Source organism: Periplaneta americana, chromosome 2, assembly GCF_040183065.1.
Source record: "Periplaneta americana isolate PAMFEO1 chromosome 2, P.americana_PAMFEO1_priV1, whole genome shotgun sequence".
In the NCBI taxonomy this organism is placed as follows: Eukaryota; Metazoa; Arthropoda; class Insecta; order Blattodea; family Blattidae; genus Periplaneta; species Periplaneta americana.
In genome coordinates, this window is record NC_091118.1 from 190,426,284 (window position 1) to 190,454,085 (window position 27,802).

The window sequence follows — 27,802 nt, forward strand, 5'->3', positions numbered from 1 at the left end:
TAAACTCTTTGAAACGTAATTTTTTCATAGCCATCCAATTTTTAACAAATTTTAATTTGTTTAATGTTGAATCATAAAAACGCTTGTGTTATTATTACACTTACACAATAATCACACATACTGTATATTTAGTCAAAAAGTTAGGTAAGACACTTTATATAACCGGAAAATCCATGGAAATAAAAAAATATATTGAAATATGTGTATTTTTTTAAGTTCAAAGGAGGTTCAAACTCGGTAACCCCACTTGCTTACGCCCCATTGTACAGATAATAAAACGGTAGCACAAGGACCGAAACAAGGGCAATGGCAAGGACAAGAAGAAAGACAAGGACAAGATCCAAGCTCGCGCAGCTGTGAGATGATGAAAAGGGAGATTCGCCAAGATAAGAATAACCCACAAATATTCATACAACGAAAGGACATAAACATATTTAACACAAGCTTAAAATGAAATTGGGTGAAATTCGAGCACAGGTACTATAAAATGATAAGTTATCACTCATTCTGAACATACAGCGGCACCCCTAGTCATGTGTATCAATGGGTAACTGACACATTAATAAATGATCAGAGGTTGTGTTTGAAAAAGATAATTTCTTGCTTCTCTCTTCGAGAATCGAACCTAGTTTCCTCCAGATCGTTAACCACAATAATTATCGTTTAGACTGAAGCGAAATTTGATGTATTCATTTAAACTGACAAGCTGCTGCTACTCATAAAAAATTCATATTTCCTCGTAAAGAATAAAGGAGCCTTTCCTGGGTTTCGTATTGTCCTCAGCTGGCTTTATGATTATCACGATAAAACTCTTCGTTTTGTTGCTGCAATCAGGAATACTCGACATAAACAGCCGGTTCGTAGAAAACACAAGGACGTATCCTTGTGATCGATGAAACGCTGTCACTCACTCTGGTGTGAAATTGCGAAGGTTGGTAACACCAGTAGATGAAACCATGTGCGCATAGATGGGGAGCACATTAATACATATATATGTGGCAACAAAAACTCGGTAAAGAGAGGGGAGGGGGAGGAGAATGAAAACGACAGAGAGAGCAAGTACAAAAAGAAAAGGACTTGGCTCGGGGGGTAGGCGAGAGCCAATCACATATGACTTCGTAAGCTCATATTGTCACGCGCAAAGCATGCCGGTCCACAACTATGACAAAATATCACACGTATACATACCAGCGGTAAATTGCGGGGAGATCATGATCCATTTCAAACACCGGCGCAGTATTATTAACGCATGTTCATAGTTAATCTCGCTCGCAGAAAAATTTCTTTTTTAAATTTCGTTTTTAATTTATTTTTTAATCGATGTGGATATTGCCGAATGATTTCTAGTGACTGTGTGTTTAGTGACTTCTTTTTGAAACTTTTTTTTCTACATTCGTTGTTCGGAAAGGGATTTTAAATTTCAAACAGCTGCAAGTGCCGAGTGCCAGTGGGGGAACCCTAAATATAGCATTAGGAGACGAGTGAGCGCGCGAGCGAAGCTACAGACTTGGCTAGAAGCAGAGCGGTCACAACCAGCGGGGATTACAACGCCAGACAATATCGTGACCGTCCCCGAATGGGATCACCAGTGCCTTCAACACCTCTGTGATTACTCCACGCATCTGTCCACGGACTCTAAATCTCAAGAATGCGGCTACGAATTTGTACTATTACAAACCAAATCAGCGGCTGTGCATGAAGATTACTTTCAACTCAAGACATTCGTCGTAATAAACAGGAAGAAACAGTGCAATAATCTGGAAAAGTACAATTTTTATATTAATTTAAAAGCTGAGCAGTTATTTATTTCGTGTAGAAACGTTTCCTTACCGTCCTAGTGTCTTAAGAACTCGTGTTTTTTTGAAGTTCTTGTGCAAAAGTGAGGTTATAGGTACATTTTTACGGAAATCTGGCAGCCATATTTTTCAAGAGAACTTGAGACTGTGTGATAATTTATTTAAGACAGTGAACAGAAATCTGTGTGTTGGTTTTTATACAATTATCGTCCTCTATATATTACTCCAAAGAACATTTAAACCAAAAGCATTGAATTTCTATATTCAAGGGCATTTCTGTGAAGTCTATTCTTCAAACGTGGTTTGAAGTGTAGTGAAAATATAATTTTCGTTGAAGAAAAAAGAAAAGGTGTGCACTCGTTGCTACTGTGATAGAAGGCAGGCGTTTTTGAGACAACAGTACCGCTAAACGCAACAATTGACGACAGTCAGATCTTTCAGTACGCTGTCTGGAAACATAACCTCACAGCAACCAATATGCTGATGCCGGGGGCAGGTCTCGGAGCTGGGGCGGCCGACGCGGCAGCTGTTCTAGGGGGAGCTGATGGGTTGGTGACCGGACTTGGGGTTGGGGGTCTCGGTGGGTTGGGTGCAGCAGCCGCTGCAGCAGGGGCAGCTAGTGGAGTGCAACAAAAGGACACCACGTGGACTAAATTGTTTGTTGGAGGTCTACCGTATCATACAACAGACAAATCTCTGAGAGAGCATTTCGCTGTGTATGGAGACATCGAGGAAGCTGTGGTTATAACCGATAGGCAGACCGGCAAAAGCAGAGGATATGGCTTCGTAAGTATGAAATGAAATGATAGCTTTCTTTATGTGTCCACACTTTCCTATACCAACTCGATGCGGACATTAATATAATATTCTCAACAACTCTTAGACGTGTTAATTTAAGCAATAATTTAGCTTTAAATATGCTAACCAACGTTCTAGTTTTCGTATTGTTGCATGTTCTTCGTATTCTTTATATTCGCAGTTTTCAATGACATTTCCTTTATTACATAAAAATAAAACTACAAATCACGTCCATTCTTGACAAAATTAGGCTAATCAAATAATATTCATAATCAGATGCAACACTTCACTGTTATGTGATGTCAAAAAACATTCTCGGACAAAGATAATTAAATTTCAACTAGTGGCTGGTGCAGCAAATCCTGCAAACTAAGTTCATTAGACGTTCAAATAAACATTTATCAGATTTATTTTCAATGAAGAATACCAGACATTCTGAAAGTTATTTGCTTCCATAATAATGAAAGATACTCTCTCTCGAGCCAATACTGAAGAGAACCACGCATACAAATATCTACACCACGCCGCCATTAAATATATGAAAAAGACCCAACCCCACTTGATTAATAATTATAACAATATTTGATTTTAATAATATTATCTTACGTAAGTTTTATAGCTTTCAGTAACATATACTATATATTCTATATAGCCGCCGCCACTCAGTAAAATATAGAAATCAAAATCTAATTTAAGTTATTCTCTACATCTACTTATATAACCCCAAAACGTTTCACTTTCATATCATCAGTACAGCATTAATATGTATAATTAATTAAAAATAGTCACATCATGGCATTAACTACAATAATATTTCATTTCTAATGGTAATAATGTCATCAAACCACCTCAAGTTTTGTAGTTTTTAATATCCAATACACAGCTGTACCCAGAAAATTACACACCACAGAATCGAACCTGTAAATTATTTTTAGTAAGTTAAGTTTTTAATAACCAATTTAATTTGAGCTCTAAATATGTCAGCATTCTTGCAGATCATGGCCTTCGTGTAATATTGTTTACTGTAGTGTGTGTTTTGTTTTATTCTGAAATGCAATTAGCTAGTTCTCAAAACTGACGACAGATGGATTTTGGAAAATAGGAAAAATATGTTGAAAAATTGACATTTCACTGAAAACTACTATTTTTCTGAAAAACTTTGAGTTCCAAGCTTCAAAATGAGGGATCATTTATTAAAATCCGTTCAGCCGTTTTCCCGTAATTTCCATTACCAGTTCAAATTATATATATATATATATATATATATATATATAATATATATATATATATATATATTTGATATGTTCATTTAAAATTTCAGGTGTAAAGAAATTAAATAATAAATAACAGAAAACTTAGCAATGCCAGTACTCTTATAGCTGTCATGACAAACAGCAAATTGTAGTCTTTCAAAAATAGTTTTATTGAGATGAAACACAGGAGAAGTGATATTCGATTAATAAATTTAGTTATGTCACAAATAGCGAAATTTTACAGGAATCAGAAACCACATCCATTTTCGATAACATTAACAAACATAAGCATGATTTGATATAATATGTTACAACCGTGAACGAATACAGATTTTCTTAATACATTTTATGCCATCGATTTCAAACACGTTTAAGAAATGACATTCATTTGTTTATCGAAAAAGGATCATTAGATCTAGCGTTCGAAATATTGCCAATAAGTCTGCTAAAACTTCCTTTGGCGATATGTTGAACTAAAACTAAAAACGGAAAATTTGACGATGTATAAGTATTATCTGTAGTTTAAATTATGAAATTAATGATCGTCTGCATTCTTGAAGAAATTTAAATTTGACAGAAATTTCGTTTACATAGACGTAACTTCTTTCTTTATCTATTTCAGGGCGTATTCCACATTTCGTTCCTTTCATTTAATTATCTTTGCCCTTATGAAAACAGCTATTATTTACGCTCTTTCGTCCTTTGCAATGTGGTGTGTAATCTTTCTTTGAAAAATAAATATAAGGCAACTCATACCAATTAAAATAAATATTATTCTCATGGATAGCCTATGCTAGTGTATAAATAATTTATGTCTTCTCATATTTATGATATTTCAAGTGTAGTAACAATAGTAATTAAGAACATTATAATATGACCAAATCACAAATTGAGAATAAAGTTACTAGAAAAATTTCGACTAACGAGATCGGAACAAACTTACGTGATTAAAACTTTTAGGTGAAGGTGACGTTGAAGTTACCGGTAAACTCCATCGAACTCAATTATAATTTTTAAAAGACACGAAGTTTAAATAATATGGTATCGGATGCATAAACAAGTTAAATTCTGTATACAAATTCATAAACTACAAAATTTACGCTGAAATGTATAAATAAATTGAATCTTCGATCTCACTCTCACAACACAAAATAACCTCAAAATTGTATCATACTACTGCACTCTAAAGGAAAGATGATGTGATCACCGCGAAAGCTAACCAGCCCCAAATATCTTCGATTCTTATATGCTCGACCGACGATTTCCTCAGATATTTTCACACGACATCATGTAACCCAGCGATACCACCATTATGTTGCACTACGTGGGAAATCACTCCTTTCTTCGGTCCAGGGTAAATACTATATATTTGTGTACCTACACAAAAAGCACACAAACCAAATCTAACCTTTCACAGATCCTGGACTTCACTAAAACTCGCTTATTTATGTTTCCTGATATATGTATATTTGTAAAGATATAGGCTACCATCCCTCAGTTTCGTTTCATCATGAAATAACGCAACACAAATCAGATGTCAGTCCAGTGTGTGGTACATAACCAAGATCGAAGATTCAATAAATATGCCGTATTAATGAAAGGAAATGAGAACGGAAAATTGTGCTCACTGCATGTCACAATGATTCTACCATGTGCTCGAGAGGATTAAAATATCATAGACAGGGCCGCGTATATATGGAGATCGCGAAAATCACGACATAATTAAATAACAATAGGTTTTTACTAATCTTTACGAATTAAGTTATTCTGATTAATAATATGCGGATAAAACAATCGCGATAAATCACGAAATAGAGTTCTAATAGCGAAATATGAACACATTCGCGAATTATTATTATTGAGTCGTTTTATAGCGAATTTCATATTATTCTGAGTTTTTTTTCGATTATTTTTTTCACTTGAATTTGTTATATATCCAAGTAGGCTATATTACATGGTATTCCAGGTGTTCTGATTACATTAGTGAACTCAAAAGACGGAGAATTCAACATTTCACTAATAATTTGAAAGTGTTAATTTGAGGGCTGAGAGTTTTTTTCGTTTTTAATGAATGTGTGTTACGTACAGTCTCAGTCCAACAACTATTGTCTATTGGCCATACCGTACCGCATCGTTATCAGAATCCGACGAACCTTTAATGTTAATTATTTGGAAAGTAATATTCATACTGAGTTAATACTCCACTTCTAAAATAATTGTATTTTACAAAATTTCCATTAATCTCCGCCAAGAGTACAAATCAATCTCCAACAATCTCCGCCGACACCAATATTAAAAACACAAATGATAAAATTAATCTCCATAAATACGTGCCTCTGGTCATAGACCTATATTTGACGGATGAGGGAAACAGTCTTTCTATAGAAAATACTCGAATGCCTTAAATACTTAATGTTTCATATTAGGAAAATGGATAAACATTTTTTTTAAATCTGTACCATTGTAAACAGTAACTTATACTAATTAATTAATTAATTAATTAATTAATTAATTAATTCATTCATTCATTGATTTTATTCCATAGATCTTACATGAGCAATGAAGCTTTAAGATGTGGAACAAGTCAAAATTTTACAATATTAAAATCACAATTTTTACAAATTTTTACAGTTTTACAATTTAGTAATTTTCTACAATTTTTACAATTTTGTGCAATTTTTTACAATATGCATGTATACTGAAGTGTTCACTTTGATCGACTGAATTTGCGATCTAGAAATTTCGAGATATTTACTATAAATGAGTCGAAAACATTTTTGCGGGCTGTGATAAGCACGTGTTCAAACATTTGTCCTCGGTAGTCATTATACATGACTTAGGGCCGATTGTATAAACCATTTAATCTTAGATCAGAGGTTAAATTGATCCTCGTTCTAGCTGAACTAGGAATTTTGTGTTGTATAAAGTCTAATCTGAGATTAATTTGTCTCAAACTAAAGTCAACTTTGCCTGAACAAATTTCTCGGATTAAGTTAGATGATCCAAGTTCAGTTATTTCTTTTCTGTTTGAAGTATAGACTACGAGTGGCAGATTGTGCAAAAAGATAACCATTATTATTAATATATATGGTAGATATATTTATATATATATTTTTTCAATTTCTTGCCTTAATATACAAACATTCTTATATTTTATAAGGCTTTATCGTGTTCAGCAGTATCAATTAACATAACCTATAATTATATTATGTTTATAACAACCAGTAGTTATTAAAGGATATGATAGGTACATTCGTAAATTTTCAATTAATTGTATTACTAAACGAAAATTGTCGTTTTATAAAGCTTTATTATGTTTAGTAGTATCAAACACCATGACATAACAATTTGGAGAACGGTCAATCGTCTTCTTATTGTCCGCCATTATTTACAACGCACAAAACAAACCAGTGTCTCCAACAGAGTGTGCGGAAAATCACCAAAAAGTAGTTGGAAAGTCGCTAGATTTCTTATTATCAACAAAGAAATATTAAATTTTGTCACTATGAGGCGCTAAAAAGGTCGCTAAATCCCCATTTAAGCAATATAAAAGATAAAAGAAATTGTCGTCGAAAAAGAGTTAAAGTCGCTAAATTGGCTACACTGAACAAACCTGTACAACATGGCCCGCGCATCACATACTTCACCTGTTTATGCGATGTTGCCAAGTCCTTTTCACGTGAACTTAGATTGCATTTGAACCTAGGTAATTTGATCGCAGAAAAGTTTAATACAATAGAAGAAGTGTCTGAACTCGGTTCACTTTCCGATCTTCGACCAAAATTGATCTTTAGTTAGGGAGTTTTATACAATTGGGCCTTAAAGTCTTCACAAACTGTTAATTCTGGGTTAGGTCTACAAAGAGGTAAATGTGAAGGATCAGATTTCATCTACGTTGTTCCAAACGATACCTCATTTCACAGGACACTGACTAGATCAACGAAGCGAGGGAAAAAAGTAATGCACGAGTATATATGATAAACTAAGTCCCCTTCATAAATTTGTCAGAGTAGAAATAAGGTCTGGGGTGCCGATATAGCGTGTTGTCAGGCCAGATGAAGGGAGATAACATCTTTCTGAAACAGGAAGCTAGAATTATTTGAACAACTGATGATTCCGGAAGTACGTATATTTATAACATTGGAGTACCTTTAAAACTAGTGGTTCACGGTGTCTGTTTTAAACATGTGTTTGCAGCACATGGAACAAAGTGCCAGAGAAGATGTTGCATAAACACACAGAATACATTCCTGTGTCAATGCTCTATCGGTCGAAGACGATTTACTGCATTTATCTATAGCTACACTTTATGATTTGATTGCTTTTAATATATTATTTGTTCAAATGTATGCTAATTTACATTATGCTCGCATAATACAGGTATGTTATACGAATACAGAGAGTGGATGTCAACACAATCATAATCGTCATAAAACTATCAAGGATTGACCTTTGACATATTCCGGTTTCACTCTATCCATCCTGTTCTTCCTTAGAGTTTTGAGACCTTTGAAGTGTTCAGAATTGTACTGAAAAATGCATTTGAATAAGGCTAATATTTTTCTACACTATTGTTTACAGTTAATTGTAATTGAGTAAAATTTTGTTCTTGCATTTTAACTTAATTGTGATATCAAAACCAGCTTAGTGCACCCATTTGCTGATATAAGATATGGCATTTCTTCGGACATTATGAAGTTAAAATCTTTATTCTTTTGAAAGTTCACGTTTCTCTACAAGGAACATTGCTATCATTAGAGAGAAAATTAATAATAATAATAATAATAATAATAATAATAATAATAATATTATTATTATTATTATTATTATTATTATTATTATTATTATTATTATTTATAAAGGAATTTTCTGTGATAACACAGGTTTCCCCAATCAAATATATCTTCTTTTTCCAGTTCTCTCGATCTAACCAATCTTCATCTGTCAGGTTTCTTTTCTGAATAATCTTAATTTTTTCTACTCATGTTAGTTGTGGTCTACCTTCTTTCCTTCTTCCTTCTGGTTTCCAAATTACGGTTTCTCTATTTAGGGTTAATCTATTTTTCTCTTCTCATAACATGCCCGTAACTTCTTAGCTGCATTTCTTGTACCATTTTAACAATATTTTTTGTAACGTCCATTTTATCTTTTGTCATAGTATTTTTTCCCCCTTCTTGAAATTTTTCCGAACGCCTTAGATAATTGAAGGGTTCAGAGCCATAGTGGGCCAAGCGCCATTTATTAAAAACGGAGAAAGCAAGGGTTAAAGTTAAGTGAATACCATAGTTTAATGAAAACTGACATAGGATATCATTTAATTTTAATGTGCATACTTGCTATGTGTTTCTTTGAATTATGGTAAGCACTTTTTTTTTTTTACCTTTGTTTTCTCGGTTTTTAATAAATGGCGCTTGGCCCACTATGGCTCTGAACCCTTCAATTGTGAAGGCTTTTCGCTGCAGAATAAAAAATACTGTGCCAGATACTCTACCCAAACATTTTCCCAATTAATTTCCCTAATAAGTTAGTCTCAATATCTCATATGCTATCTTTACATTGCCTTCCTCCCAACGATTTTTTTTCTGTGACTTTCATGATTTTCCTTTCTGGTGGAGTTCTCATTACATGTATTGTATCTACTTCAATTGTCTTGCTTTTATTTTTACAATTAGACTACATCCGGAAGCTTATACAAATTTTATTGTAAATTTCTTTATGTTTTCTGATTCTCCATTCTCGGGTAATAGGCCTATTATCTTGAAGTGGTCCAAATATTTCCTCAACACCTTTCTTTCATACATTTTCAATTTAGATTCTTCACTTTTTGTTAAAGTCTATGTGTCATGCATGGGTACAGACAGAAAGGATTACGCTCTTATACTAGAAAGTAAATGTATTGAGTTAGTTATTTGTATAATACCACATGTTATGAAACAAGACCGATTGTTTTAAGAACCTGTTTAATAAAGAAAACATTATACTCAGGTAAAAGTGTTGTATTTTTATTTATTTCAATCCAATTGTAAAAGGATGTGTAATTTTTAATATTCAGTGTTTCATCTAAAATATTTTATTTATGGTAGTTCAAATATGTTTCACTGAACAAACTGTCATATAGGCCTATATATCATTTGCAAAAATAATAAGTCAATTTATTTTATGCTTGTATAATGCGTATATGGTATGAATATAAGAAGTGAAAGTCGTCCGAAACGTAATCAAATTAGCAACAGTAATCTCACTAGACGTTTTGATTTATCTAGAGAAAATCAAAACTCGAGTGGGATTTAATTGACTATTACAAGATTAGAAGAAAGTATATAAAGATTAGAAGCAACGAAGTACTCCAATACAATAAAATATTAATTGACTTACGAAAATACAACTGTCTTCAAATGTATTATTGTACCATCTCAACATTACAAATATTACGCTAGATGCATGCTATATGGCAGTAGTGTCTTTATACAGACACTGTAATGATTACTATTCAATAAATCTTAATATTAAACAATCTCTGATACGTGACTATCCATAATATCATATAGCAGAAGTTCTTTTTATCCTCTCAGAGCAGAAGCTATAACATAACCTAACTAATATACACAAGTGTTAGAAAAGTTTTAATTAACGACGATGACATAAAAAATAAACGTGAATAATTTTAAAAGGAATAATTATTGAATCTACAATTTTCAAATTTGAATGTGGTTGGTGGTTCAATTGATGTTATATTGGACGTGTGCGTAATAGAAGTGGAACTCGTTGATTTAGGCCTACATGGTGTATTCAACTTATTCAGAATTTCCGAATGAATAATTTTAAAAGGAATAATTATTGAATGTACAATTTTCAAATTTGAATGTGGTTGGTGGTTCAATTGATGTTATATTGGACGTGTGCGTAATAGAAGTGGAACTCGTCGATTTAGGCCTACATGGTGTATTCAAATTATTCAGGATTTCCGAATGGTGCTCTTCATTTATTTGTAAATCGGATTTCAGAAGATGCATAGGTATGATCAGTGATTTTTATTAATTCTTGTTCTTGAATGCCAATGCGAGTCATATTTGAAACTGCTGTGCATCGACTGGAGTGGTTTGTAATTTTATATATATTTTTGACGTCCAGACCAGCGCAGTTTCAAATGTTGGCAAACAAAGAAACAAATGCTAGGGACGCGATAAAATTAAACAAATGCTAGGGACGCGATAAAATTGTGCGATAAGCAGCCATGATTGGTTGAAATACGTCCTTTCGTACCGTTTTATTGGTCAAAAGTAGCATGACGTAGTAAGAGTGTAATAGTCAGCAACAAATTTGAGTTATTCTGTCTTCATATCTTTCTTGGTCGTCCTTTCTCCCTTTTTTCTTTAGTATTGTTTTAAAAAGCCATTTACAAAACTAGCGACTCATCCATTTGTTGTATGTTCTGTAATTTTTATTTACTATAGTATTCTGTTCTTGCCTTGCCAGTAATTAATTTTGCAATTCATAATATTTTATATAAAAGCCTGATTATTCTTAAACACGTTTAAAAGAAAAAAAAATTGGATAATGAAGTAATTTTTCTAATGTCATTCAACTTTGGAAATTCAATCATTTGTAAGTACGCCTATTCTATATTTTAATAAACACAGTTTATATTTGTAGGGCATATTTTCTCCGATTTCTTCTGTTTTATAATAAGAGTAATATTTATTCTGCGAAATTTGAAAATGTATGTTCCGAAGAATTACATTAGAGTTGTCTATTTTTCTTATTTTCATAGTATACTTTCTTATGGACTACTTTTATGGGGTAATAGTTCCCATACTAATAAGGTACTTATGTTACAAAAAAAAGCTATTAGAATTATAACTAATTCATCAATGAAGGCACACTGCAGACCGTTATTTGTAAATGAAAAAAATTATGACTGTAACATCACTGTATATTTATCAAGCCCTAAATTTCGTCAAAGAAAATTCACACATGTTGACAAATAGGAATGAGGTTCATATATACAACACCAGAAACCGTGACCTTTTTGACATACCTAAGTGTAGGCTGACTAAGACAATGAATAATTATTTTATTATGTCGTTAAAAATAGCAAATAAATTTCCGAGATATCTTTTTAATCTGGAAAGGAAGTCTTTTAACAGACTTGTCTCTGGTTGGTTAATCAACAACCATTTTATGAAATTAATGAATTTTTTAATGTCAACGTTGCTGAGAGTTTTTGAATTAATTTTATTGTTTTGTTGTCTACTTTTTATTACTGACTTTGTCAATTGCACAATGTTGTGTGCTCTGACTGTATAATACTGAATATACTGAATAGCCTACGTCATTCTGATTCCATCATTGCTCCACTAACGTCACATCTCGTAGTCTCCAAGCAGCTTCTGTCGTTCAATAGCTACATTTAGTAAAATTATCGCACTCGAGAAAAGAGTTGGAAGTTAATATCCTATCCATACATTTCCAGAATAGCATGTGGGAACACGTCACATGACTCGACAAAGCGGCCGGTATCTAGACTGCCCGGATGACGTAGATGCTAAGCACGTTGCCGCGCAAGGCGCTGGTGTTATCTTACCGAGGTGGAAATGAAAATCAACTTGCACATATTGGAACTGTCATGTCGGCCTGTCACGGCATCGTATGGAGTTCGTTGATATCCTAGTTATATGCCACATACTGATCGTAGAGTGTGCAATGAATGCCTTCATTTTTAAGACTTAGAATTACCTTGTGTGCTCAGTCAATGATATCGACCTCCGGAAGAAGTGATGCAGAACAATATTGCGATGATGATGATGATGATGATGATGATAATGATGATTATTATTATCTCAGTGTTTATTTCTCTCTGAATTTTTGATAGTTGGGTACATTATTATCAATAAATATTCCCAATTCATATGCATCCTGGAACTTCCGAAATATAGCCTACATATCTTTTCTCCAAGAATGTAGTTTTTTGTGCTTAAAATGCAATTTTCTTTGGCAGTTCAAAACAGCAGTGTTTGTGTCTGATGAAATGGCTATTGAACTTCACAATTATTAGTTCTATTAATTATATATCTACTTCTGCATTGAAGTTTTATGATCACCATATCGATTTGATATTTACGACAGTTTCTCTGTTAGAACAGCATCGCTCTATACACACGCACACACACATACATAAAAAAGGAAATGAATAAATAGGCCTACATAAATAAAACATGACAAGGATTTATGAAATTCCATGAATTGCTTGAAAAATCTTTTTTCTCAGTATGTAATTCTCAAGTTAGATAAGGAAAATTTAAGAATTAAATAAAACTTATCATGGACAGAATGAATACACAATGATAAATGGCAGTGAAAATGACAATAAAATAAGGGATGAAATGGGGAAGAGCTCCACAAGGTTTGAAATGAGGGTCTCCTACTTAAGTTACTGGACCTCGGAATTCCAGATGAAATGATAAGCTTATTTTCGGCATATCTCCGAGGCCGTACATCAAAACCCCAGTAGGCAGTAGTTTCTCAATTCCTCGTGAAGTTTCTCAGGGGTCTGTCACTGGGCGCCTACATCAATGAGCTCCTCTTTCGTTACATACAAGACAGAAAAAGTCATATGGATATCTATGTAGACGACACTGTCCTCTTAGCGATGGGCAACGCCTCTAGGTCACCGTCCCATAGATTACAGTCGACACCAGTTCACCTCTAGCCATGATTTCATGACTGGAGGAGGTCAAGAGATTTAATGTTATTTTAAGTTATGTAGGCCTATTCTTACAGGGATGTGCAACTTAGCCTTGACTATCTACTTTAGGAACAACTTGTAGTGAGCGTAAGCAGTAGGTTTGTAGTTGTAGCCTTCTAGAACTGTTAATGCACACGGCCGATAATCCGCCGGTACAGACATACCTGCTCATGCCACGCGACCAAAATCTAGTATGCTATAGTAAATGTACCATTACCCTTACGTCCACGGGACCGAAACTGCCAGGTCTTATGATAATATATGATTGAAAGAATTTTAGTTTTATCCTTTAAATATTCAGAAATTTGATCCGAACAAATGTAACATTGAAAAATTCCTTTCCAGAACAAAAAGTTAAATTTGTTCGGATTAAATTTCTACACATTTAAAGGACAAAACCAAAATTCTTTCAATCGTTTATTATTACAGTACACTGTTGTGTTAAATTGACTGAGGATATTGGGATTTCAATCAATGGCTTTCCCAAAAGACACTATGAAATATTTAATATAAAACAATTTTTATCTCGAAAAGGTAGCAAACACGAGGAAAACTGTATCCAACTTTTTGTCTGAAATATCTCAACGAATAACCGACTGAAATTAATGACATTACTTATGGTTGAACCTGTATATTACTACATTATATTTGCTACTGTTCCTATGTAAAAAAAAAAGACACATGGGTAACAGTGGAAATGTTTTTAATTTCAGCAGATCATCACGCGTTTAAAAGAGCTGAACTTAATTATCATTGTCAACCTTCTCTGAATGACACTATATTTTTTTAAATCGGCTATTTACTATAACGATGCTGTATCAACTGATAGGGTATCTAAGTATCTAGCGTCTGATGCTACTTGGCGGGTTGAGGATTCGCAGCGACTTTATTTTATGCATAAACAAAAGGTTCTTTCCGTATGTTCTTGAAAATACGAATCTTATCATCATAAGCGAACTGAAGAAACATTATCTACTACTAATATCATTTAATTTAATCTGAATATACTTTAAATAGTTGCGTGATTAAAAAATGTGGGAAGAGACATATGTTCATATGCGATACATTTATTGGGGTTGTTTGATACAAGCTGCACTGGTCATGTAATGTTGAAACTGTAAGTACTGTTATTACTTTCAAGTACTTTCGTGATCAAATTGCTGCTATTTATTTACGAAAATCCGCCTACTTTATTACAGATCAATGCTGTTACTAACCACGGATTCAAATGCTTCTTTAAATCATAAAAAATTACGATTCTTCCCTTCCTTTCTATCAGACAACAAGAACAGAATATCCGTCATCCGATTAAACGATTGGCGGGTTATCCGATTTTTCCGCGAGCTCTTTAAGCTAGATTAACTTCGCTGCCTGTTGTGTGGGTGCGTTCTCAACTCTTCATCACACGAACGCACCCACACAACAGGCAGTGAAGTTGAGATAGCGCCGAGATCTAGTAGGCTCTGAGGATGGTGTCAAGTAACACCGAAACAGCTGTAAGCCACACATGCTTACATAATTAACACGAGTAAGATCGCCATTTAATCTATCATTTAAAGTTAAAGTGATGTAGACCTAGTAGAAGAACACAGTTTGGATAATTTTTACCAAATTTTACAACATCCTATAAACAGAAGAAAGGCTATTACATCAAAATATCAGTTGCTTATGGCTATGCGCTGGCTAGATATTTACTTTGATATTTTTCTTCAGTTCTTTTCTTTATTATGCCACAAAAACTCTAAAGACTTCGTAGTTGCTCATTTAATTTCCCTCAAAATACCAAGCTTTACTTCATGTTGCAGTAATTTTGATTAATTCATTTGATAAACAATTACTTTTAATTGAAAATCAACTTAAAAGTCATAACTTACTAATACACTCACAGCATTAAAAGCAGCCTTATGTATGTCACAAAATTCCGAAGTATGTAATAATATCACTAGTACTATTTCTGAAACGTCACCAATATTTATTGGAACAATATTTTCCTTCTTGAAAGGGAAAAATACAAGACAAGAATGTGGAGCTATAAGTTTTTCAGTATTAGCTTATATTTTTGTGGAACAGGTCCCAAGTCGCCAAAGAAACACATTCGTCGTAAGAAAAAATAAGTGAATAGCGTAACAGAAAACATACAAACCTAACAACAAAAGAGGAGACGTCCCCTGGAGCGAATGGACAATGACCAGTTATCAAAATTGGCTTTGTGGTATTGATTCTGAACACAACGTGACACAGGAGACCAAAGCAGCGTTGCATGGATCAAGAGCATGTCTGGGATCTAAAGAACAAGTCTCAAGCACATAGGCTAATATGTAAGAAAGCCACTGGAATGACTTGAAAAGAGAATACTCTAAATTTGTGTAAAGAATCTATTGATTATCCTATTAAACTGCTTTATTGGAAATTTAACGTTTTCTAGTTGGAGCAGATATATAAATATATATATTAGCATTCTTCCATGAAAACAGGAACAAGTTCTACACATATTGGTATAAGTTAAATACAAGAAGGAACATATTTCATTTCACAAAGTCGAAAAGTTTAACGGCTGGTGGTATGAAACAGGTTTCAACTATAGCTTAAAACTATATAATAATTTCGTTTCTTAATATCCTGATTTAGAAAATATAAGCACAGTGAAATTTAAACTTAAAATTAAAGACATTATTAAGAAAAATTAATATAGCGGTAGATAATTGCTAATTATTAATTTTATTTACTTAAGAATATTAGTTATAAATCGTAATTACTTATGTTATCATTATTGTTTGTAATTTAGACTATTTTCTTTAAATTACTTAATACTTACTTACTGGCTTTTAAGGAACCCGGAGGTTCATTGCCACCCTCAGGTAAGCCCGCCATTGGTCCTTATCCTGAGCAAGATTAATCCAGTCTCTATCATCATATCCCACCTCCCTCAAATCCATTTTAATATTATCTTCCCATCTACGTCTCGGCCTCCCCAAATGTATTTTCCCCTCTGGCCTTCCAACTAACACACTATATGCATTTCTGGATTCGCCCATACGTGCTACATGCCCTGCCCATCTCAAACGTCTGGATTTAACGTTCCTAATTATGTCAGGTAAAGAATACAATGCGTGCAGTTCTGCGTTATGTAACTTTCTTCATTCTCCTGTAACTTCGTCCCTCTTAGCCCCATATATTTTCCTAAGAACCTTATTCTCAAAAATCCTCAATCTCTGTTCCTTTCTCAAAGTGAGAGTCCAAGTTTCACAGCCATACAGAACAACCGGTAATATAACTGTTTTACAAATTCTAACTTTCAGATTTTTTGACAGCAGACTAGATGACAAAAGCTTCTCAACCGAATAATAACAGGCATTTCCCATATTTATTCTGCGTTTAATTTCCTCCCGAGTGACATTTATATTTGTACTTAATAGTTATTTAAAATACTAGTTCGTAAAAGTTCTCCTTTTGACATGAGTGTAAAGTTTGTGAAACGAGACGGAACCGAGTTCCACAAACACACGAGAGCCAAAAAGATAATTTTACGAATGTGTATCATATGATATTTTTTCTACGATAGCTCAAATTTACATTAAATAAATATTTCAAGTCGGAGAGGTTATTCAAGATTTCACGGCCGTCTAAACTCAGGAGCATTAAAAATTAAGTATCCATGGAATTTATTACAGCCTGTTTTATTCATGATCACGATTTCACGGCCGTCTAAACCGGCCATATAATCAACAAAGCGGTCAGAAAAAGTTGAATGCTACATCTTGCTGCAATGAGTAGGCCTACTACATATGTAACTGCAGAATAATACGGGATAAAATGTAGGGGAGAGTTGGGTAGTATCGGACATCGGGTAATATCGGACAGTGCGTTTCTTTCATCTACCACCATATGGTAGTATCTGAATGACATGGTTACGTTTCTCTATGCGACATCACAGAAACGTAACCATGTCAATCAGGTACTATCATCGTGTGGTAGATGAAAAAAACTCACTGTCCGATATTACCCGCTGTCCGATACTACCCGACTCTCCCCTAAACATGAAAGTTAAATTTGTTACTTATATGTGTTACGTATAATATTTACGTCATGAAAGATCGCGGTAATGCGTTATCCCACATATTTACAAAGATAATAATTATCTGTCAATTATTGATAGTGACATGTCGGTGGGTGTAACAAGAGCTGTGGACGAAAACTGGATGACATTGAGAAGGACTTAAAGAAACTCACAAGGGAAGGGTTTCGGCTCGAACAGGAATTTCGTATCCAAAATTTGTATACAGGCCCATCTTTACATCTCTGTAAAGCTCCCAAAAGCATTCGTTTGTGTAATGTGTGGTTTGTCTGTTAGAGCTCTGTACAAGTTGAGGGGTGGGGAGAGCACTGCACAAATTAAGGGGATGGGACACCTTACCCGTAAGCCTAGCCTAGCCTAGAAACTAGTGCGAGTGGTAAAATGTCTAAAGCCCATTTAAGAACATTTTTCTCCAACGTTCTGTCTGAAAATATTGCAGCTAATCAAAAGTGTACACTGTTGTGTGAGTCATTGAATGCGCACAAGGACGCAACCTTAATAAATGAATCATTCCAAGGCTAGGGCATAGAATGTATGATCATTCCTCCCAAAAAAACTAAATATTTCCAGCCTCTGGATATCTATTTCCTTAGACAATACAAAATATATGCTCGGAGGATAACAGATTGCATAAGGACTCTTGCTGAGAATCCAGAACTTAACTCGGGAAATCGAGTGTTTTAAAATGAAAATGCACTCTGTTATTCATAACCAGTTGTCTGCTCCAGTTAACCGCCCCATGCTTCAGTATTCCTGGCAGTCAGCTGGTTACGTGAATCCTGAACAAGTCTCGGATTTCAAAAATGTAATTAAGGTAGCATTTGATTTTTCAGCACTGGAGTGTGGTTCAGAAGATTGTTCAGGTGTTGCTTCTGGGTGTTGTGCTAATTGTTCTGCTCCATGCTGCTTCATGATTTTTATAGAGAATCCTCATGCACATTTTTAAAGAAGTGTATTGACCAATACCAACCAAACGGAGAGTTACACAAATGAATGCTTTTACGGACTTCATCACCATTGTGAAGTAAGTCTCTGTACAAATAAATTTTTAACCAAAAATTCCTGTTCGAACCGAAACCTTTCCCTTGTCAGAACAACAGGATGGATAAGGATTAAGAGAAGTACTAGAGAATGATATTCTGTTTCAGGACAATAACACCACAGAATAATCACTTCTTTAAGACTGAATAAAGTACATTACAATATAAAACTGAGTTATGAACGAGGTTCGCAGACCGAAGATGTTTAAAGTCGGAAGCTGTATTACTCTGCTTTCAGTATTGTATACATACACTCTTTAGATAAAAAGCTCAAGCCTCGTGTGTAGCGTGTGGCAAAGTTACTATTTTTGCACTCAAGATAGTCGACGTCCTCTGTAGCATGCAGCTGTGTTTAAGACTTCAAATAGTCAGTAAAAACGTGTTTATGAGCCAATATTTTGAATACTTCATTTACACGTCTTTTTCTCTAAAGAAGTTCAGTCATGGACGGAAGATAAAATAAAGTAACAAGAAAATGAAACGGGAAACTGGAAACAGGAGAGTATTTTACACGATTTGGGAATAATTAGTAGAGACAAATGTAAGTGATTCGGTTTTAAACAGAGGCGTCATTTAGGGGCCAGAGGGTCAATTGCCTCCCCATGAAAAGATAATTGAGTAGGACTAGGACTACTGAAGGAAAAAGTAAGAACTGAACTTTTAATATTAAAAATATTCTACATTTATAAACTCTTAACCCTTTCTTACCTATAGATACCATACGGCAATAATTAACTTTATAGCATTTATATACTTTTGTGTTACATATGAAGGTAGATTTTGCTGGATAACTTCTATTTCAATACATTTTCATCAATATAGTTTTGTTTCGAATGTTGCCACTCCCGTAACTTGGTCACTGAATTGGTCCTAATACAGCTATTTGTTTCAACATGGATTACTTGTAAATTTAATTTGGGTTAGAAAGGGTTAAGAAATAAAAAAGAGTTACTGAATGCTCAAATAAATAAATAAATAAATAAATAAATAAATAAATAAGTAAATAAATAAATAAGTAAATAAGTAAGTAAATAAATAAATAAGTAAATAAATAAATAATAAATAAGTAAATAAATAAATAAATAAGTAAATAAGTAAATTAATTAATTAATTAATTAAATAAAACAAATGAAATTAATATATAAAATTAAATAAATAAATAGAATTACCGGTACTTACTTACTGGCTTTTAAGGAACCCGGAGGTTCATTGCCGCCCTCACATAAGCCCGCCATTGGTCCCTATCCTGAGCAAGATTAATCCATTCTCTATCATCATACCCCACCTCCCTCTCAAATACATTTTAATATTCTCTTCTCATCTATGTCTCGGCCTCCTCAAAGGTCTTTTTCCCTCGGGCCTCCCAACTAACACTCTACATACATTTCCGGATTCGCTCATACATGCTACATGCCCTGCCCATCTCAAACGCCTGGTTCAATGTTCCTAATTATGCCAGGTGAAGAATACAATGCGTGCAGTTCTGTGTTGTGTAACTTTCCCATTCTCCTGTAACTTCATCCCTCTTAGCCCCAAATATTTTCCTAAGCACCTTATTCTCAAACACCCTTAACCTATGTTCCTCTCTCAAAGTGAGAGTCCAAGTTTCACAACCATAAAGAACAACCGGTAGTATAACTGTTTTATAAATTCTAACTTTCAGATTTTTTGACAGCAGACTGGATGATAAAAGCTTCTCAACCGGATAATAACAGGCATATCCTAAATTTATTCTGTGTTTAATTTCCTCCCGATTATCATTTATATTTGTTACTGTTGCTCCAAGATATTTGAACTTCTCCACCTCTTCAAAAGATAAATTTCCAATTTTTATATTTCCATTTCGTACAATATTCTGGTCACGAGACATAATCATATACTTTGCCTTTTCGGGACTTACTTCCAAAATTAATAAATTAAATTAAATCAATAAATTAATAAAAATAAAGTAAATTAAACAATTAAAATAAAATAAATAAAATTAATAAAATAACATTAAATAAATAAAATTAATAAAATAACAGTAAATAAATAAAATAAAATTAATAAACTAATAAAATAAATTCAATAAAAGAACAAAATTAATAAATGAATTAAAATAAATAAAATATATATAAACAAATTAAATTAATAATTTAATTTAATTAATAAAAAGCTTAGCTATAGCTTATTTAAGAACCTTATGGTGGGGATAAGTGAGCTAGCTAGTTATAAATCTGCATGAGGGAAAATATATTTCTTTTAGAGAAATTCTCTTTCTGAAATACCGAACTATACAGTTACAAGCTATCATATCCACGTGCTACAGAAAGTACTGCTGTCATGCATGTATAAATAGAATGTTCCACGTTATATGGGGAGATCTGTGCTCCATTCTAATGCTGTAACATCAAAGGGGGAAGCCTCGTGTACAATGGTTTCATTTTACAATGAGAAGTTAGTGATAAACAGTTCATGGTGTGCGCACAAGTTAAGTTGCAGCCTGGACACTCTATTGAAGCTTTGACCATGGTTTGGAATTTCGTAAATAGCATAGATAGATTCCTATAGCTTTCTTAACGGCATTGGACCATTAGACCAGCTGTATCTTAATATTTATGACTTCAAACTTGAAAATTCTTATAACAATATTAATAAAATCATTAATGTTTCAATCAACGAAATGGTAACTATGGAAATGAAAAAATGAACAAATGGAAAACTCTTTGTTTGCCCGAAATGTTTTGTTTTGTGTTGTTTTGCTTTTTTTTCACCTCAAAATATGCTATAATATTTAATCTATAAGACTTTAAATTTGAAGTGATTTTTTGTGACTTTATATATTCAAGATAAAAATATAAATGAAAATATGCCTCAGTTCTTCAATTGATCATATAACAGGTATTTTAGTAACTTTGTTACCCAAATTAATCTAGCCCTGCTATCTTCCTATAAGTCAACCTGCATATTTATGAGTTTCGGACTACATCCATAAATTTTAAGTTCCGCATAATCTAGACCACATTATGGAGTTTGACACACAAAACAGCAACTGCTTGACTATTACTACCATAGGAGATGAAATGATAAATTTGCCTCATGTTCTTATCCACCTATGTTTCTAAAAGCAAATACAGTAGGACCACGCTAGTCCGAATTAATTGGGACTGGAGCCTGTTCGGATTCAGCAGAGGCTAGGAATGCAAGCAGGTGAACCACACTGTCCACCGCTTTGTTCAATTTCGAGCTTCATGAAGTGTTGATGAGACATTACCGTTTCAACAAGATTATCCGCTTTTTGTCAGAAAAAGGTGACAGAGTGTCATAATAATATTGAAAACAAGTACTAATTCATTCACTAGTGATAAAATAAGTTGTAGGTCTACTGTATATTGTACATTTTGAGTTTCTACATATTTAGCATTAAATTTATTAGGTTTCAGTTCAAATATTCGTTTTTTCTTCCCATTCTCTGCCTCTTTATTATTATTTTTTTGCATGTTCGGATTATGCAGAATTTCGGATTTGCGGGTTTCGGACTAACGAGATCTACTACATGAAAAAAACATGCATTTCGTTGTAAGAATAAAACAATAGAATACTAGCAGTAATTTTTATGTAAAATGAGATGCATATAAATTCATAGACCAAAACCTGACTCAAAAAAACATCACGTTAGCATATACTGGGTGGAAATGAAATAACCTTGCAGATTGAAAGGAACGATGGGGTACACTTAAATGAATAGAAAACCTATATTACGTTTTGTGATTAAATGCACGGTTAATTAGATAATTAAATTTGAAGTTTCAGCAGTCCGGCAACGTCGCCGCTAACACATTCTACTCGTGATACAGATGTAAGAGGTCAACGAACTCGGTGTGTCTCCGTAGGTGAGCTGCTCTCTGCCAAGACGTTGCCAGTTCATCGCATCGTGCAGTGGCTTGAATTTAGAGGTTATTTAAATTAAAGTTACACGAAAATCGTTCATGCTTTTGAAATACGCCAAAGATATAAATTATTCTTTATTCTCTCTCGATATGGACAAAAATCACGACCCTACTGCAATAGTTACCGAATAAGAGGTTGTTAAACATTTGAGAAAAAAAGCATTTTTTCTGAAAAAAAAAAAAAAACAAATGAACTTTCCACCAATATGATATTACAGTGGAGCAGAGGAAAATCACTAATGTGGGATACACGACATGCGTGGATACCTTAGCTCCATCCCACTTGCCATCAACTTCTAAAATCGCTAGCTCTGCAGCAGAATCTGCCGTACGCAGTAAACGCCATAAATATGTACATCTAGTAGAGAATTACATCTTCATCGTCTTTGCTGTCGAAACAATAGGCTCCTGGTATAAAGAAGCAAAAGACCTAGTTTCCGAAATTGGCAGAAGTTTGGTGACTGTTACTGGAGACCCTCACTACACCAATTACCTACGGCAACGAATAGGAATAGCCATCCAACGTGGAAACGCAGCCAACATTTTGGAAACCTTTCCAGACGCCAATTCTCTGGATGAGATTTTCTTTATTTGAATGTCTGAAAGCAAGACAAGGGTGAAGTACGAAGCCCCTAGAATGAAGATAAAACTCCACTCACGGCAAGAATCGAACCACGGTCCGCTTCGTTAAACACACGTACTATGTACGGAGAAATAGCGACAGACCATAAATTCAACCTGTTACGAATTAAGTCTAAAAATTCCTCGGGATATGATGAAATTACTTGGGTCCATGTAACTGATTTTATGCTCGACCATGCCGAAATGTACTAATTATACACCTGGTAGCTGTCCTTTAATGCATGTCATTAAAGTACACCTACTCATTAAAGTACAGGTCTTCAGCCAATGATAACTCAGCTTACATGTGTTCAGCCAATGACAAGTCAGCTTTGTACCGTTATGAAACCGCGAGTATCGATTATTCTCGGATATGCAATCGAAAGAGAATTAGCGAAAAGTCACGGAGGCTGGAAATCCAATACTGTCGCAGAAGGTTATGTTCTGTTACTATAATAATTAGCGTTAATTGTAAATAATATTCAAATAAATTCAATTTGTCATATCGTTTTTCAATGTCGAATTCAATAATCAAGGTTATAATATTATAATATTATCAAGTTTAACGGGACTACGTCAAGGTCAATGACATTATTGTTCCTCGGAAAAAATCAATACTTTCGCGTCTGCGCACATCTCACAATTCACGACCTAGAACAAGGTCACTTCCGATCTTGTCAGATACAAATAAAATCTATACATCTGAATACCGGTAATTTCAAGTTAGAAATATGTTCGAGCATAAAAAGTCGTATGAAACTCGCCTATAATGGTAATTAAGAAGCTTGTATGAAAATTATGAAACTCGCTTGCGCTCGTTTCATAAATATCCATACTCGATTCTTAATTACTATCATTATAGGCTCGTTGCATAATGTACTATTTAGATTCCGTTTATTTTGTGTTGTGCTTCTATCAATCAAGTTTATTTAGTTATGTGTTGAGTTATTTATTTACTAATTTAAATAAATATTAAGCTATTGGGTGCTATGCATAGACATTTCGCTAGCCCGCGCTACAAGCGTGCTAAACTAGCCCCGGCTATCGACTGATTACTTGTACAGGATCCATATCATATCATATCATATCGCTAACACTGGTTTATGAATACGAAAAACGTTAGTTCGCTGATCATCCACCGGAACACGCCCTAAGAATGTCTATGAATATGGCCCATTATGACCAATGTATAACAATATTTAACGAAAATTTCCCATTACTGTAATATTGTACAACATACTAAATTTTAGATTTAATACACTGTTTTTTTGTTACATACAACATGAGCTATTCGGCCTGGAAATCTGCAAGGCTATTTCACTTACATTTACTTGTGAAATTTGCGCTGAATTCTGTCTGTACTAATCAGAATCAAAACATAGGAAGTAGGAAGTGCATTAAACCTGACATGTTAATTGTTATTGTTTAATAGCTGAGAGCTGCAATCTGTCTGCACTGGAAGGTTGTTACATCTACGCAAAAGCCGACAACACTTATTTATAATTCCCCACGGTGCAACACTCATCCTATCTGTCGGGCACTCACAAAGTGATGGGGTGGGGTGAGATGGAGTGAGGGTGGTTGCCTTTCATCAACGTGGCAATAATCACGAAAAGGGGAAATAAGTAAATGGGAGGGTGGTCGTTAAAAATAGAAAACGTGAGCAAATCAGTCCCCTCCAGGTAAAACGAAACAGGCAAGGAAAATACATGAACGCTACCACGTGGGTCCGGTGTTTATAAGAGAGTTGATTGATTATGGATTTGTACGCTCTGAATAGGATCTTCATAGCAGACTGACTGACCGTCTTAAAATATTCTCCACGCCTTCATTCACGAGGAGGGGGAGAATTCCACATCTTGATAAATAGTCTCTAAGCAAGAGTTTATAAACTACTTCAAAATGAGCATTTATGCTATTTTATAAAGTGATTTTTAAGGTTTATATAACTCCATAATCAAAATGTACTCTGAATTTTCAACATTTTCCTTTATTAAGCTTAAAAATCCGCTTATAAATTATATTTCTTTTTTTGCTTTTCATCATCAGATTAATAACTTATTTTATTACTGTACAATTTATTTATTTTTACAAGCAAGAAACTACAAAAATGCATATTAAATATATTATAAAGAGAAATACATTAAAAACTATTAAATAGGCCTACATAAAACAAAAATCAATATGTCAAATATTTAAACAAAACAGAAGTACGTATAAATTAAATAATTTATCCCCGTATAAGCAAACGCTCGTGGTCGGGAGTTATGATAACATATTACTGTATTTGGTTGTTGTTGTTTAGTCAACTGTCCGAAGACAGGTCTGAACCTCACAAGTAATACCAAGAGGGCACCACTTATGAGGCAACTAGGCCAGGAGATAATGAGGTAGGGTGGCCAGTGCCCTTTCCCTCCATTGCATATATCGTCCAGTGCCCTTCCCCTCCATTGCATACGTCGCGCACTAGCTACATATTACACTAGTCTGTGAAGTGCCATCTCACCGGAAGTAAGTACTTAACGACAAATATATATCATATCATATCATCATATCATATCATATCATATCATATCATATCATATCATATCATATCATATCATATCATATCATATCATATATCATATCATATCATATCATATCATATCATATCATATCATATCATATATCATATCATATCATATATCATATCATATCATATATCATATCATATCATATCATATCATATCATATCATATCATATCATATATCATATCATATATCATATCATATCATATCATATCATATCATATCATATCATATATCATATCATATATCATATCATATCATATCATATCATATCATATCATATCATATATCATATCATATCATATATCATATCATATCATATCATATATCATATCATATCATATATCATATCATATCATATCATATATCATATCATATCATATATCATATCATATCATATCATATCATATATCATATCATATATCATATCATATCATATATCATATCATATCATATCATATATCATGTCATATCATATCATATATCATATCATATCATATATCATATCATATATCATATCATATCATATATCATATATCATATCATATCATATATCATATCATATCATATCATATATCATATCATATCATATCATATATCATATCATATCATATATCATATCATATCATATCATATCATATATCATATCATATCATATCATATATCATATCATATCATATATCATATCATATCATATCATATATCATATCATATATCATATCATATATCATATATATCATATCATATCATATCATATCATATATCATATCATATATCATATCATATCATATCATATCATATCATATATCATATCATATCATATATCATTTATCATATCATATCATTTATCATATCATATCATATCATATATCATATCATATCATATATCATATCATATATCATATCATATCGTATCATATCATATCATATATCATATCATATCATATATCATATCATATCATATATCATATCATATCATATATCATATCATATCATATATCATATCATATCATATCATATCATATATCATATCATATATCATATCATATCATATCATATCATATCATATATCATATCATATCATATCATATCATATCATATCATATCATATATCATATCATATATCATACCATATCATATCATATCATATATCATATCATATTACACTAGTCAGAATTCAGATGCATACAAACAATTGTTCTTCCTCTGACATATATCGTCAAGTATGGTGTAGTGTGTTTTAGTAACAAGTATTATTAGAAACAGTGTGTGTTCGGTATAGACTAAGTGAACTGAAATTCAGGAACGAAGTGATAAAAATGTCAATTTTGAATGAATTAGAGGAGTGTAATAGAAAGTTAAGTAAAACGATAGAGATAATGAAAATAGGTGAGGAGTATGGCGGGGGAGGCTAACAAGGATAGCGAAGTATAATATGTAAAAAAAATTAGTGATATCTGAAAATGAAATGTACACAAGAAACAGACATAGTAACGAACGTATTGGACAATGGTGTAGTGTGTTTTAGTAACAAGTATTATTAGAAACAGTGTGTGTTCGATATAAGTGAACTGAAAATCAAAAACAGAGTCGTAAAAGTGTCAATTTTGAATGATCTAAATTAAGTTGTTAGGTTTTAAAGGTGCGAATACTGATCAATTTAAATGCGGTCGAAAGTTAAATTATAAGAGCGTCTACAAAAGGTATATTTATAATGAATGTAATTAGTGCACCGGATACAAAATTGTGAGATCCACATTACATGGATGTAAATGTTGACAACAAATATATATCATATCATATCATATCATATCATATCATATCATATCATATCATATCATATCATATCATATCGTATATCGTATCGTATATAATATCATATCATATCATATCATATCATATCATATCATATCATATCATATATCATATCATATCATATATCATATCATATCATATATCATATCATATCGTATCATA

The 27,802-nt window shown here is 33.2% G+C and overlaps 1 protein-coding gene across 1 annotated transcript in view; it reads left to right on the forward strand.

Annotated features, from left to right (window-relative positions):
• The first annotated feature begins 1,172 nt into the window (after positions 1-1,172).
• LOC138694961 (RNA-binding protein 24-B-like) overlaps positions 1,173-27,802 on the forward strand; it is a 374,943-nt gene continuing 348,313 nt past the window's right edge. The window contains exon 1 of the mRNA XM_069819184.1: positions 1,173-2,582. Within this exon, the coding sequence (XP_069675285.1) occupies positions 2,274-2,582 (309 nt within the window). The 5' untranslated portion in view covers positions 1,173-2,273. The remainder of the gene's footprint in view (positions 2,583-27,802) is intronic.